The sequence below is a fragment of the Crinia signifera genome, chromosome 4 (genome assembly GCF_055691185.1).
Source record: "Crinia signifera chromosome 4, ASM5569118v1, whole genome shotgun sequence".
NCBI lineage: Eukaryota > Metazoa > Chordata > Amphibia > Anura > Myobatrachidae > Crinia > Crinia signifera.
Window position 1 is genome coordinate 37,508,519 of NC_139220.1, and position 14,393 is coordinate 37,522,911.

Sequence of the window (14,393 nt, forward strand, 5' to 3'; positions counted from 1 at the left end):
AAATAATTTTTTACCACCATCAGTGAGACCAGTGACTTACATTTGGTAATAAAATGATGCTGCATAGCTTAAATAGGACACATGGAATGACATTGAGGGGTGAAGATTTAATTTCATTGCACAGGGGCCCATCTTCAGATGGACAGCCTAACTCAGTGGCGTATCTATAATGGGTGCAGTGCGTGCAGTGCACACTGAGCCTCGAGTCCCAGGAAGACCCACACCATGCACACTGCACTCAATTTTGGAATACCGATCCTCAAAAGTCCAGAGGTGGCAATAGCGCTGCCAAAATCGTGTATATAAAAAAACACACACGCACACACACTCACACACGAGTATATAATCAGCCTAACTTGATTGGTGAAACAGTAGTCTTTGTTGAGATGATGGACAAAGCTGGGAATCATATATAAAGACCCATCAAAAACAAAACTCGATATCGATTGCTGCCGGGACCTGGCATCGAACAGGAGGGCGGCAGGAGGATGGTGCCCGGGAGGAGGGAGGGGGGATGCTGCATGTAACTGTCTTAGATCTGGAAAATCGAAGCATGGCAAGTCTATTTCTGCTTTCAATCATGCTGTGCATCGGGATTCAATCTAGATCAAAGTCAGATAATACTGTTCAATTCTAGAAGCAAAATCGAATTGAAAACATAACGGGGGAAATTTACTAAGATGTGTATTCTACTTCACATGTGATGTTGCTATGTGCAACCAATCAGATCCTGTCTACTATCTTCTAGAGGGTGCTAAATTAATAAGTAGGTTCTGATTGTTTGCCTATAGCAACATCACATCTGAAGTAGAATACACATCTTAGTAAATTTCCCCCAATATAATTAATGTTTATAGCACAGTGTTATGGACATTTGCTCTCAGGGATTGAGACGGAGTATTCGGATTGGGTTGCAGGCTCATATTAAGACAAGTCTTCTCCATAAAAATGGCCGTCTAGAACCTTGACGCAGTGGGGTGAGAAAGAAGAAGTCAGGCAGAAGAGATATATTGTATTACTGTCACACAAGAGGGAACAATGACCAATTCTTTATGCAACATGTTTCCTGAGGCTCACAGAATAGTATCTGAAGAGTATGTATGAGAAGTTCCCTCAGCTTAACACTGACTCTCAAGTCTCACTTCCTTCTCTCCATCGGCAAAGACATTTCTCAATTATCAAAACTTAGAAACTCTTTTGCATGGAAGTTGTGGATTTATTTCTTGTTAAAGTTACAAAATACAATTTCTCCTGCACACAAATGCCAAGAAAGGTCGTCCTCAGGGCCGGCGCCACCACTTGGCAGCTCTAGGCATTTGCCTAGGGCGCCGGCCACTGGAGGGCGGCACTTGGGACGGAGCAGGTCACAGAGTGCACCCCCCTTCCCACCGGCTATCCCCGGCGGCTTTGTGCAGACACTCTCTCGGGTGGTGATTGACAGCGGGGGATCAGGAAGCGCTGCTGTGCTATGATTGTGCCATCGGACACACAGCGCGTGGGGACACTGAACTTGCGCTGTCTCACCATTATAGCAGAGCAGCGCTTCCTGAGCCCCCGCTGTCAATTGCCGCCCAGGAGAATCTCCCCCCCTGGAGTGACCCGGCAGCGGCGGTGGACGCATCACCCCCCCCCCCGGCGGGTGAGTGGCGGGTGAGCGGCGGGTGGGGGGCGGGTTAGCGTCGGAGCACTCCCCGCCGCCTGGGGCGTTGTGTTAGCTAGCACCGGCCCTGGTCGTCCTTATTATTGGGTGGGAAGAAAAGTGCTAAACACATACTGTATCTCCAAGCTATGAAGATGATGGTTGAGGCTGCAGGACACAGAGCCCAATTTCGCCAAATATAAACAGTGTCAAAAAGAAGTAATGGGTGCCTATCAAACCAATTCCATTGTTGCAGTGGCCAGATGACCATTAATCTTTAAGCACGCAAAATCATCGGATTTAGCTGCACAACGTAGCTAAATAAGACTAAACTAGTGCCCACAACATAAGAAGTCCCTTTTGGGAACCTAAACAGAACACTTTTTGACCACATCTGCTCACCACCTCAACAGGCTGCAAGCAGCAATTGCCAATGGTGATGTAGCCTGTATGGCGGAACATTGAAATGGCTGCTGTCAAGCGCCATCTAATGGCAGGCTCCAGGCAAACTGCTGCTCAGTATGAAAGGGGATCAGACTGCACCCGGCAAAATGAACCGGCCCTCAAAATGCTGGGTGGCATGTCTGAAAGGGGTATGAGTCACTTTTTTACATTACCATCTAGACTTTTTCTCTGCGTAGTGTAAGTAATTAACAGGGGGAATATTTTCACCAGGAAGGCGCGCGCCCGAAATTAGGGAGCTTGGATTATAATATCCTATTTTGTGAGGCCACGCCCCCATTTTGACACTGTGGGGGCATGGCCCAGAGGCTCTGTGAGCCTCTAGCCATGCCCCCAGCCCCTCTGGCTGTAGCAATAGATTTTAGCGCTGCTTAGCAGCTGACAGGGGGGACTCCCGACTGCCCCCGCGCCACTGGCAACCCTGGTCGGGGTGCGTGAACATCCCCGAACACCGGGACGTTCCCGCAGGAAGCAGGACCGTTGGGAGGTATGCATTGGGGGTGGAAGGGAGGGGTTAGTAACATGTGAGAACCAGGAAGTAAGGGACTTTAAGGGTTGTTCTAATTCATTCGGTCCCCGTGTGTTTGCACGGGGGGACCGATTGTTCGTGACTGCACATGCGTATAGGTTTTTATGCTGTTTGCGAGTGCCCACAGTGCTCAAAAACAGAAGTCCGGGCGGGGTTCCGGAGGGGTGTGCCGGTGAATTGGCCTATGCGAATGCCCAGCATTTCATGGGCGTTCCCATTACAATGCTTGGTGTTCCCATGGTGATTCCCTTATGACACGGGTGCGGTGGACAGCTGACGTCAGCTGCCCGTCCTGCCATTGCACAGGGCACTAACAGATCAGAGACACCATAGAGGTGTTTTAGATCTGCGAGCGCTGAAGAAATCATTTAATGGTCGTTGACCATCGAATGATTTCTCTCCTGCACCCAAGACTGTGAATGGATGATTATGCAAATCCCCCACCCCTTCTACCTTTTCCCTCTCCTTCCAAGGTACTTACGGCGAAGGGGAACTAGCCGCAACCTTCTGGGAAACCTCTGTGTATAGGTCATAGAGGGGAGTGCCGAGCTGCTGCTGATCGGCACTCTGCCTCTGCTTGGGATGCAATGGAACAGGCAGCAGCACATGGAATAGCGGAAGAGGGAGGAGAGGGGGCAGCAGATGACCCACAGACGTCATTGCTGAGGGGAGGGGCGGTCATGGCCAGAGATGACCCGCAGCCGCAGGCTTGGCTGTGCAGTGAAGGGGGGTGCTGGCAGCCATGGGAGCTATGGGGACAGAGAAGCCCAGGCCACATGCCCTGTCAGAGTATCCGGGCCTGGGACAGTTGTCCCCATTGCACCCCCTGATGGCGGCCATGCCTGGCCATCCAAAATGTTTCCAAAGTAGCATTGCGCGACTACCGCATATCACACGGACTTACCCACACTCCCAACGTCACTATGATGTTCTTTACATGTGACCCAGGTATTAAGCTACTTCCAAAAGACCTAGAGACGGATCAGATTTGTACACAATGCTGATGTTCTCACCGCTGAGAATTTATCGGTAGACTGTGCACACGCCAAGGTACTCTATCCATGCCACCTGCAATAAGCCGCAAAATATACAGTAGTGCTATGGATTCTGGGCGAGAGGAGGGCCCCAAACCGATATCTTGCCTAGGGCCCCATGAGGTGTAAATACACCTCTGGATAGGAATGGATGTGCATGAAGAATGACTTCTTACATAGATATTAAAATATAAGTTTACAAAACACTCCAACAATTATAGCAGTACAATTCTAATAGAGATCATATTGCTCTTTATATATATATATATATATATATATATATATATATATATATATGTATTTGTAGAGCTATAAATATTGGTGCATTTTGTGTGTTAGCTACATTGAAACAAACAGGCAGATTACTTGCCGTCGAGTCATAGGATGAAATTTACTAAGATGGGAGGGGAGTGATACTAAATCCCGGTGGTCGGAATCCCGGCGGTCAAAATCCCAACGCCGTAGATCGCCCCCCCAGGCATGGACACCCATAGAGGGAGAAAGTGTCTGTATTTCGGCGGTCGGGATTCCGGCTTCGGGATTTTGAACGCCGGGATTCCGACCGCCGGGATTGTAACTGCATCCCGATGTGAGTTCTATTTCACATGGGATGTTGCTATAGGCAACCAATCAGGTACTATCTATTATATCTAGAAGGTGCTAAATAAATAAGAAGTAGCTTCTGATTGGTTGCCCATAGCAACATCACATGTGAAATAAAACCCACATCTTAGTAAATTTCCCCCACAGAATCCTAGAAAGGAGGGCACTTGGAAACAGCACAGATTCATGGAAATAAAAAGTTATTAAGTAAAAATAATAAAATTTACCATCTAAAACGGAATAAGAGATACTGTAATACAGGATTATAATACAGTTAAATACGGACACAGGGATGGGGCCTAGTAATAACATTGTATCCCGGGCCAGCCCCTGGTAGTTGTCTCCAGCATCTCTCTTCCAGGCTCCTCCCTGGGAGGAGTTCTACAAATTTGGCAAGCGTATGACTTACAGCAGGGGTGGGCAATTATTACAGCTGGGAGGCCACTTAATACTTCCAGCAGATATTCGCGGGCCGCACTACAGAAAAAGGGGGTGTGGTCACTCAAAAGGGGGTGTGTCTTTGAATGTATTGTAGGACACCATATACCCCTTTTACACATGATGCAACACAATAGTAGGACCCTTATACTTTCCCCTCACATTAGTAATTCCACACATCTGCCCCCATTAGTGATGCCACACATGCCCTCACATTTCCACACACCAGCTCTCCCTTAGTTATTCCACACACCTGCCCCCATTAGTAATGCCACACACCTGTTCCTCTTTAGATATTCCAAACACCTACATGCCAGCTTTGAAAAATGGCACCGATTGCAGCCCCATGTAGTCATGGCGACTCACCTATCCTCGGCAGAAGCGCTGTGGCTGTAGTGACATATTGGGGGGGGGGGCGGCGTGGCGGCTGTGTGTGTGCGTGTGGCGTAGTCCTGCGGCCTTTCGTACATGCGCCAGGCCACGCCTGGCACCTGCTACGCACAGGCTGAGCGTTGGCTACACAGGACTATGCCGCGCACACACACAGCTTCCATCGGACACACATACAGCAGCGCCGAGCGGCAGGCCATTCGGGAGCTGTTCGCGGACCACATTTGGTCTGTTGCCCACCCCTGACTGGGAATTTAATAGGATGAGAAATTCAGAAACTGAGAGATTTGGTAAGAAATCTCCAGGTCTTTTTAAAGTGGCAATCATTTACACTGCAAAATCAAATGAGTTTTGCAGTGTAAATGATTGCCGCTTTAAAAAAAACCTGGAGATTTCTTACCAAATCTCTCACTTTCTGAATCTCTCTTACTATTAAATCTCACCCACAGTCTATGTACAGTAAGTGCAGTGGGTGCATATGCTATGGGGACATTGGAGGGTATATATGGTCTGTATCCCATTAGTAAGTATTCTCTGACAGTCCTGCTAGTCCTGATAGTTACATCGTGAACAAACTGGATATTATTGCATAGCAGTATAGGAGTCAGATCATAGTCGTTTGTGAACACTGAGTGGATCAGGTATTTCTGGTTAGATTTTTAAATGAAGCATATTGGGAGGTATTGTAACAACCAAATATATTCTGTTTTTTAATAAAAACTTCTGTCAGTTTATTACAATACAATACAATACACTGTCATGTATATTTAATATGCTAATATGTTCCCAATTTTTATGAACCACATTTTACCCTGTCCAGGTTTGGCCGCCCCACTCATTGAACCGGCTGTGAGTGAGATCATTATACAAACAGGGGACCCGGTCACTTTAACATGCTCTGGAAACGCAACTGTGATGTGGAACATTACATGGAACTGGAAGCAAAGGAAACAAGTACAACCAGGCAATAACTCAGTGGTGCGAATACAACAGGCTAAATATGAAGACACTGGAACCTACCGATGTATATATAGCAACTCCAGCCTCACAGAAAGTGCATCAGTTCATCTCTTTGTAAAAGGTAACTATTTAGGGATCGCACCACATGAAGTGGGGCATTAACCCTTTGAGTGCAAAGTGAATTTGTTAAAATACTAGGCGTGAATATTGCCAAGCAAACAATTTCTATCATACCTCCCAACATCGGCCAGGCGCTGGTCTGAAATTTTGAGGGCGTGGCCTAGCAGTAAAGGGGCATGGCCTATTCCCGCAAGGTCATGCCCCATTTTTTTAGCCGCTGTGGGGGCATGGCTCACGGCTCTCTGAGCTTCTGGCTATGTCCCCAGCCCTTCAGGGTGGCTATGGCTATGTCCCCAGCCCTACATGCACACAGTGTCTATTCAAGGGTGACAGGGGCGACTCCCAACTGGCATTACTTTTATATTATACAGGGGGAGCAGTCTGTGGTGTCATGGCATTATTATTATACAGGGGGAGCAGCCTGTGGTGTCATGGCATTATTATTATACAGAGGGCATAATGCCATGACACCACAGGCTGCTCCCCCTGTACAATAATAATTATGACACCACAGGCTGCTCCCCCTGTATAATATAAAAGTAATGCCATGACACCACAGGCTGCTCCCCCTGTATAATATAATAATAGTAATGCCATGACACAAACTATTATACATATGGAGCAGCCTGTGTGTCATTGCATTATTATTATTATTATTATTATACAGGAAAAAGCAGAAATATAGTTTTTTTATTTGTGAGTTTAATTCTCACTTACTGTATTTTCTCCCTCCTGCCCTGCTGCTGCTGCGGCTCCCAGAATTTCACTTCTGCTTTCTGCGGCCTGTCCTGCTGCGGCCCCACGACTCGTCCAGCCTGCCTTCCGTCCTCTGCAGACGCGTGGGTGGGAGGCGTCATCGTCATGCCGTCCACACCCAGCGTCTGCCACTGCCGCCCGGGGATCAGAGGGAACAGGCGGCCAGGCCCTCCTCCACGTAGCCGTGGAGGCTGGCGGCCATGTTCCTGTGGCCGCAGACATCTTTTAAAAGACTACAGGAACATGGCCGCCGGCAGTGCAAAAAAACTGTAAGGCGGCTGCGTACATGGCCGCGGCCCGCAGCACACCTGCCAGAGCGTCCTAGGGGGCAGATGGCACCCTGCCCCCCGGCCCAGCCCGCCCCTGCCCAACGTTTTGGGAGTAGATACCCCTTTATCAAGGTGTACAAGTGCACTTTATTCTTGACTGTGGAGTGCCGCTGTTTGAGTGCCGCTTCAGGGAGACGGGCAAGATTAGGGGGGGGGGGTCAGGGCGACGAGGGGGACTGATGGCGGGGAGCTCCATTGCCATGGGGTGCGCGAGTGTCCCGTGCACACGCGCCCCCTGGTGGAAGCTAGTGGCTGGCAGGGGCTGGCGATAGTTTCGCCAGCCCCCGGCAGGATGAGACCTGCTACATCTGTAGTAGGACTTACCCTCACAGTGCCAAGCTGAGTGTGCAGTCTTGAGTGCAGGACTCCAAGCTAATTAAGAACTCGCAGGGAGGTCTCTCTTCCTGCTACTCATCAACCCTCAGTATACCAGCTGCCACTCTGATAGTTAGTGGGCTTCAAGGTATTGTGGACAACAAACCTAGAATCTGGTGTTTCCCTTTGGAGCAGCTGCTGCCGAGCTTTATATACCTATACAAATTTGGGGGTACACTAGTTTTCTTCAGAGGCGTCTCCCTCTAAGACACCAGAGTAAGGCGTGTACGCCATTTTCAGACCATGGTGAGCTTAGATACACCTTCCCGTTTCCTTACAACCATCGCAGACATGCCAAACGCAGTGTAGGACAGGACGACAACATCCGAACATTTGAGAGATATTCATGTAGAAAATAATTAGAACTAAAAGATGCTGTCGTTATTTTTCACTGTATTTTTTTCTTGAATAGACCCTTCACATTATTGGAATAGGCTGACAACGCGGATATTGGTAGACGAAGACACAGATGCCGTACTTCCATGTCTGCTAACAGATCCATCAGTTCCTGAATCCATGATCTCTTTATTTCCTACAAAAAATGGGTCATCATTCAACGCAAAGACCGGATATACTATCTATAATGTGCAAGAGGCAGATGCAGGGACATATAAGTGCCAGGCTAAGGTGGACGGCATTGATAGGATATCCACGCCAATCACACTTCTGGTGAAAAAAGGTAATTTCACAGGCAACGTGACTCAGGCATGCCGAAACTATGACCCTCCAGCTGTTGTGAAACTTCAAGTCCCATCATGCCTTGCCACAATTTTGCTATTCGCGAGTACTAAATCTATGGCAAAGCATGCTGGGAGGTGTAGTCACTGGAAGGCCACAGTTTGGACATGCCTGATAACTGTTAGGACATTGGGCCCGATTCAGACCTGATTGATGGGCTGCAAGTTCTCAGAGCCCAGCGATCTGGTAAACATTCCCTGCACACATGAATTCCCGCCCATGTGCACAGCCGTGCACATGAGGGGAAAACCATTTGCAATCACTCACCATGGTTTTCCCTTCTGTTGGCAGTGGCGAATAAGCCAGGATTTACTTGGCGCTGCGATTGTCATGAGGAGAAGGAGGCCGCCCTCCCTCCCAATGCCCAGGGAACATCTGCGTTTTCTGGGGCACTCCCAGAAAATGCAGGGTTACCACCCCCAAACAGCTGCAGGGTGTCACTCACCCTGCAGGCAGCCATCTCTTACTGCCTTTGCACGGACGGCTCGCGCATGCGTGGTCATTTGATAATCAGCAGGGCTGTGAATTTGCAGCTCTGCGCGCAGGTCAGAATCAGACCCATTGTTAGGACATTTAAATGGATTCATATACAAACATTATCTGGTGGATTGGCAATAGAAGCCCAAGTGAAGACCCTGGTGGGTCGATGAGGCCATGAGGCCGACTATGGCTGGAAAAGGGTGGCAGGCAAATCGCCAACCGCAAGTTGCCACCATCTGACGTAAAGGGGGCGCATGCGCATGAGATGCGCATGAGAGAACCCTCCGCCACCTGCTGCAGCTTCCCTGATGTCCCCAGCAGCTGCCCCCAGCTTCCCCCGATCCCTGCCCGTCTACGTGAAGCGTAGACTGGCAGGGAAAGCACTCCCCTCCATGTGAGACACTCTCCCCTCACCGTCAGATGGAGCACCTCTCCGCCAGCGATCGTCAGCTAAAGGGGAATACGCCGATTCCCAGCGCTGGCTGAGAGGTGCTCCATCTGTAACTTACCATCCAATAATTTTCACAGTCTGAGCAAGTGTGCATAATTCTGACCCTTCCACAACTCTCCGACAGATACAGGCTGATCTAGGCCGGCCAGCGCTGACGTCACAGACCCTCCCTTAAAAAGCTCGGACATGGCTGTACTTTTGCTGACACTCCCAGAAAACAGCCAGTTACCATCCCCAAATGCTGGCTTCCTGTCAAGTCAAGTTGCAAGAGGATTGCGGAAAAGCAATCGCTGATTTTTGGCCTCATGCATGCATGCTACGATCTTTGTGCGTCCATTCGATAATCGATAGGCTTGCAAATTCGAACAAGAGCAATCAGGTCTGAATAAGCCCCTAAAATCCTCCAATTTAAAATTTCGAAAATTTGACAGATTGTCAGTAAAAAAAAATGTTGGATTTTAAACCTAGATTAAAATGCTGTTAAAAATATTTACACCTTCAGATGGAGCCGCACTTGTCGTCCATGCTGGCTCACCAGATGCCCACGTCCATTGCCGGGGAATGGGGCATGTGAGCAGGGCAGCCGAGAGGTATACTGGGCCCGTTAAAATTTCGGAGGTGTAGCAAAATCACGGGAGGTGTGGTCACATCCTGTGGCTGGGCCACACCCCCAAAATGTTTAGGGCGTGATAAAACACACTAAAGTCGAGGGGGAGGGTTATTGTATCCTCCCTCAGCAGCAGCACACCTACAGCATGTGCAGTGCTGACAGCAGGCTCAGCATGAGCTCTCACGCTTTCAGTGGGTGTGTGCTTCTGCTGCTTCTGCCCGAGAAGAACGGAGGGGGTTTGACCAGGGCCCTGCCAGGCCCCTACAGCAAGCCTGGGCCCGGGTAATTAGTACCTGCTCCCCCCCCTCTCGGCAGCCCTGCGTGTGAGTGTCACAGATGCATGTGTGTCACATTTACTGGCGTGACAGCTGGCATGCCTTCAGCAAACTTCTTCCTTCCCGAGGAGCATCAAATAGGATTGCCTTCAAGCTTTGTACATATGGGAATGGACTTTTTATTTTTCAGCCATTAATATATTCATGACATGCACATGACACATTATAGCAGAAGTGGTCCCTACATATTAACACCCTTGTCCAAGCTAAACCAAAATGATGACTGTCAAATATTTTTATTTGCTTAGTGGCACGGGAGCCACCTTCAGTTACCCTGGAATCTGAGAAATACATCAGGATTCAAGGAGAACCTTTACAAATTAGGTGTACTGCAACTAATCGCATCAGGCCCAACATCATATGGGAGCACACCACGAAACAAGTAAGTACTGTACCTCTTTAATGATATATTTATGGGCACACATGTAACTGTGACTGACAGAGTTTTGTCTTGTAAAAGGTGACAGGAACCACAGTAATTGACTTTATAAAGTCCACGTGGGTCAGTGTCTCCACCCTGCAGATTCCTTCAGTGGACTTCAACGACAGTGGGAACTACACGTGCATAGGAGAAAACAAAGGGAAGATCAACAGGATTTTTGCAAACCTCCAAGTGCTAGGTAATGTAACATGTTCCCGTGGCTAGTTCCTGTCTGTCACAGCAGCTGGTGAAATAGACATCTATGGAGTCATGTGCTATGGCTTGTTGCTAGGTAATGGTATATGTTCCTCTCTAGTCATACACAGCCACTGGTGAAAGACGTCTATGGAGTCATGTAACATGTTCCTCTCTAGTCATGCACAGCCACTGGTGAAAGACCTCTATGGAGTCATGTGCTATGGCTTGGTGCTAGGTAATGTAACATGTTCCTCTATAGTCATGTTAGGTATTGGGAAGGGAAACGGTTTGTTTTTTTGCGGTGCACCAATTGGCAAGAAAGGAATCATAAAAAATACCTTTTATTATAAAATTTATCTAAAAAAGGAACGCAAAATATGACAAACTACATAAAACATCAAACAAGTGAATACAGTTCATTAAAAGATGCACGTGCAGAGTCTCAGATCTACTGTCACGGTACTGGTATATGCATGTGGCAGTGTAAGGGGGACACTTTGAAATATTCCTTATTCAATTGTATAATTTTTAATATTTAAGGAAAGTGTCACCAACTAATTTCTGCGGTCTGTGTATTGATTTTACTATTGCTGCTGGGTAATGGTTGTTTAGAGATAACACCGGTAGTCTGTTGTTTAGTGGTATTTCCCAAAATGGTTCAATCAAACAGCGTGTCTCACTATTCCCGCGATATTATGTATTGTGGGTTATTACAGTTCCTTACGGTGCAGCGGCATCAATGAATGTACTATTATTAAGCCCATACACAAATTGGGGAGATATTGCTGTAGGCAAACAAGCATCGGTGTTGATATATAATTGGAAACCAATTCCCCCGACATTAGCAGGTTAACAATGATGTATTCATTCCCTACACTGTATTGGTTATAGTAAACCCATTTGACATACAGTTGTGGTGATATACATAAATAGTGTGGTTTGAGTCACCGCTGTTAGTATTAGCTCTAGGCAAATGGCTGCCGTCAGCTGTGTCTCTCCTGTCAGGAGGGTGTCAGCCACGAGGCAGCCTAGCGTGTACTAGTTGGCACGTTATATGCCAGCTCTCAGTCAGGTGGAAGCAGCGTTTTAGCAGAAATACAATTACATTAGAGTCCTGATAAAGAATGGTATACACCGACAGAGTTATCAGACGGTGATCTGAGGACGTCCGCACGGCTTGGTCGGCCGGCGTACGCTTGCCCTGAGGAAGATCTGCGAAGGGTTCGCCGGCCGACCAAGCCGTGCGGACGTCCTCAGATCACCGTCTGATATCTCTGTCTGTGTATACCAGTCCTTATCAGGACTCTAATGTAATTGTATTTCTGCTAAAATGCTGCTTCCACCTGACTGAGAGCCGGCATATAGCGTGCCAGCTAGTACACGCTAGGCTGCCTCGCGGCTGACACCACTTCTGAGAGTGGAGGCAGGCGATGTGCAGATCTGTCATATGATGCCTTGGAACCTACTCTGCGCCTGTTAATGCAGTCACGCACCTGGGATTCCACTCTGGGTTGTAGAACCTGCTTTGCCATTGGAAGTACTGTGCGGGTGCGCCGTGCCAACATACACTGTGCAGGGGAGGCTAGTCCATCTCTGGGTGTATTTCTCAGGTTCAGTAAAGCTAAATAGATATCTGAGCCATCTTGTGCACATTTTTCCATCAGGTGCTTTGCCGAACGGACTGCTTGCTCTGCCAATCCGTTGGACTGCGGATAGTGAGGGCTGCTGTTGATATGCTGAAAGTCCCAAGTATTCGCAAACTCTGTGAACTCTCTGCTCTTGAATTGCATAGCATTGTCAGTGATTAACTGCTGTGGAGTACCATGTGCTGCAAAGTGCCTTTTTAGTTTCGAAATTACCATCAGGCTTGTGGTGGTGGTTAGGTAGTTTATCTCGAACCAGCCTGAGTAGGAGTCAACGAGCACCATATACTCCTTCCCCCTTCATTCAAACAAATCTGCCGCAAGCATGGCTTGGTGTTAGGTAATATTACTATCTAGTCATGCACAGTTACTGGTGAAGAGACATCTATGGAGTCATGTGCTATGGCTTGGTGCTAGGTAATGTAACATGTTCCTCTCAAGTCATGCACAGTCACTGGTGAAAGACGTCTATGAAGTCCTGTGCTATTGCTTGGTTCTAGGTAATGTTATATGTTCTTGTCTAGGATGCAAAGACATCTCGGGTGGTAATCAAATGTTTTATCACGCCTTATCTTCAGTCTAAAGTGGCAAGAGATTGTGGTGTGATATTCAATTGATATATTTCTCATGGCGCTCATGATAGTGAGCTGAAATGCTGGTAAAAACAATTCTACACCACCCCTAGAGTCATGTGGTATGGCTTAGTGCCAAGTAATGAAATATGTTGTTTTTTATTTTATATTTTCATCCATCCACAATAAAAAAAGGTATTTATGATCTAGAACATGGGTCCTCAAACTATTTTGCTCTGGGACCCCCATCAGACAATAAAAATAATTACAGGATCCCAGCAAGTTACTGCAGAATGTCATCACACCACATGTGTAGTCAGCAGACAGCACACACATCGCAGCATTGTGGAGGCACAAAATTATGGGAGGAGTCTAAAATAACAGACCATTCAACAGATTTTCCAAACTCCTTGAATCACTGACTGAGATTAGAAATGTCATAAGCCTGATGGTCAGCAACATGAAGTCATGACTGAGAAGGCTGGGACCCACTTTGGGGTCAGGATCCACAATTTGAGAACTGCTGATCTAGAAGATGTAGTGTGTGTCCACTGCGTGGTCAGAAAAAGATATAACTTCTAATTCCTCCTCTATCCTAATTGAGTGGAAAGTCCCTGTGCAACTGCTGCCTGAGTAAGTCTAACCTGACGCTGCCCGGCTTGCTTGGCCAAGGAAACGGTGCCGTCTTTGAGAATTGGGGCATCATGCCCACGTTTTCCAGAAACATTGGACACCCCTGCACCCATCGCTAGCTTCAAACTCCTCTGTCTGTCAATCAGGCAGAGGCATTTGCTGTTCTGTGGTGTGATCGCTGGACACCACCATCAGCCATAATGCCTGTTGGATCACTTATGCGATCCAATCAGAATTAGCCCTAGTGATCGTAAGTTCCATTGGGGCAGGGACTGAGGAGCATGACCAAAATATCCTCAGTACAGTGCTGCAGAATATGTGTGTGCTATATAAATAGTTCATTACTCATTCTTTATTATACTATGTTTGCAATGATACTAGGTCTTTATAATGCCACCAGAAAGTGACAATGACTGTGTTTACTTTCCACAGCTAAAGGGTTTCTTAATATCTCAACGTCACAAGCCACTGATATATCATTATTTGTGGGTGACAACGTGGAACTAACGGTTGATATTGAAGCATACCCCAGTCTTCTGTCCTGGAACTGGCAACACAACAATTCACACAGTAATGGTGATGCATTTAACATTTCCTCATTATGGAAGATGTTGCCCGGTGGACCATACAGGTATAACTGCTGTAGGGTGGACAAGTCAATGAGGGCAAACCAACTT

The 14,393-nt window shown here is 47.5% G+C and overlaps 1 protein-coding gene across 1 annotated transcript in view; it reads left to right on the forward strand.

Moving 5' to 3' along the window:
- The window catches only part of CSF1R (colony stimulating factor 1 receptor), a 68,439-nt gene that overhangs the window by 8,819 nt on the left and 45,227 nt on the right, over positions 1-14,393 (forward strand). The window contains exons 2-6 of the mRNA XM_083181578.1: positions 5,916-6,176; positions 8,048-8,314; positions 10,498-10,631; positions 10,710-10,869; positions 14,149-14,347. Of these exons, the coding sequence (XP_083037704.1) occupies positions 5,916-6,176; positions 8,048-8,314; positions 10,498-10,631; positions 10,710-10,869; positions 14,149-14,347 (1,021 nt within the window). The remainder of the gene's footprint in view (positions 1-5,915; positions 6,177-8,047; positions 8,315-10,497; positions 10,632-10,709; positions 10,870-14,148; positions 14,348-14,393) is intronic.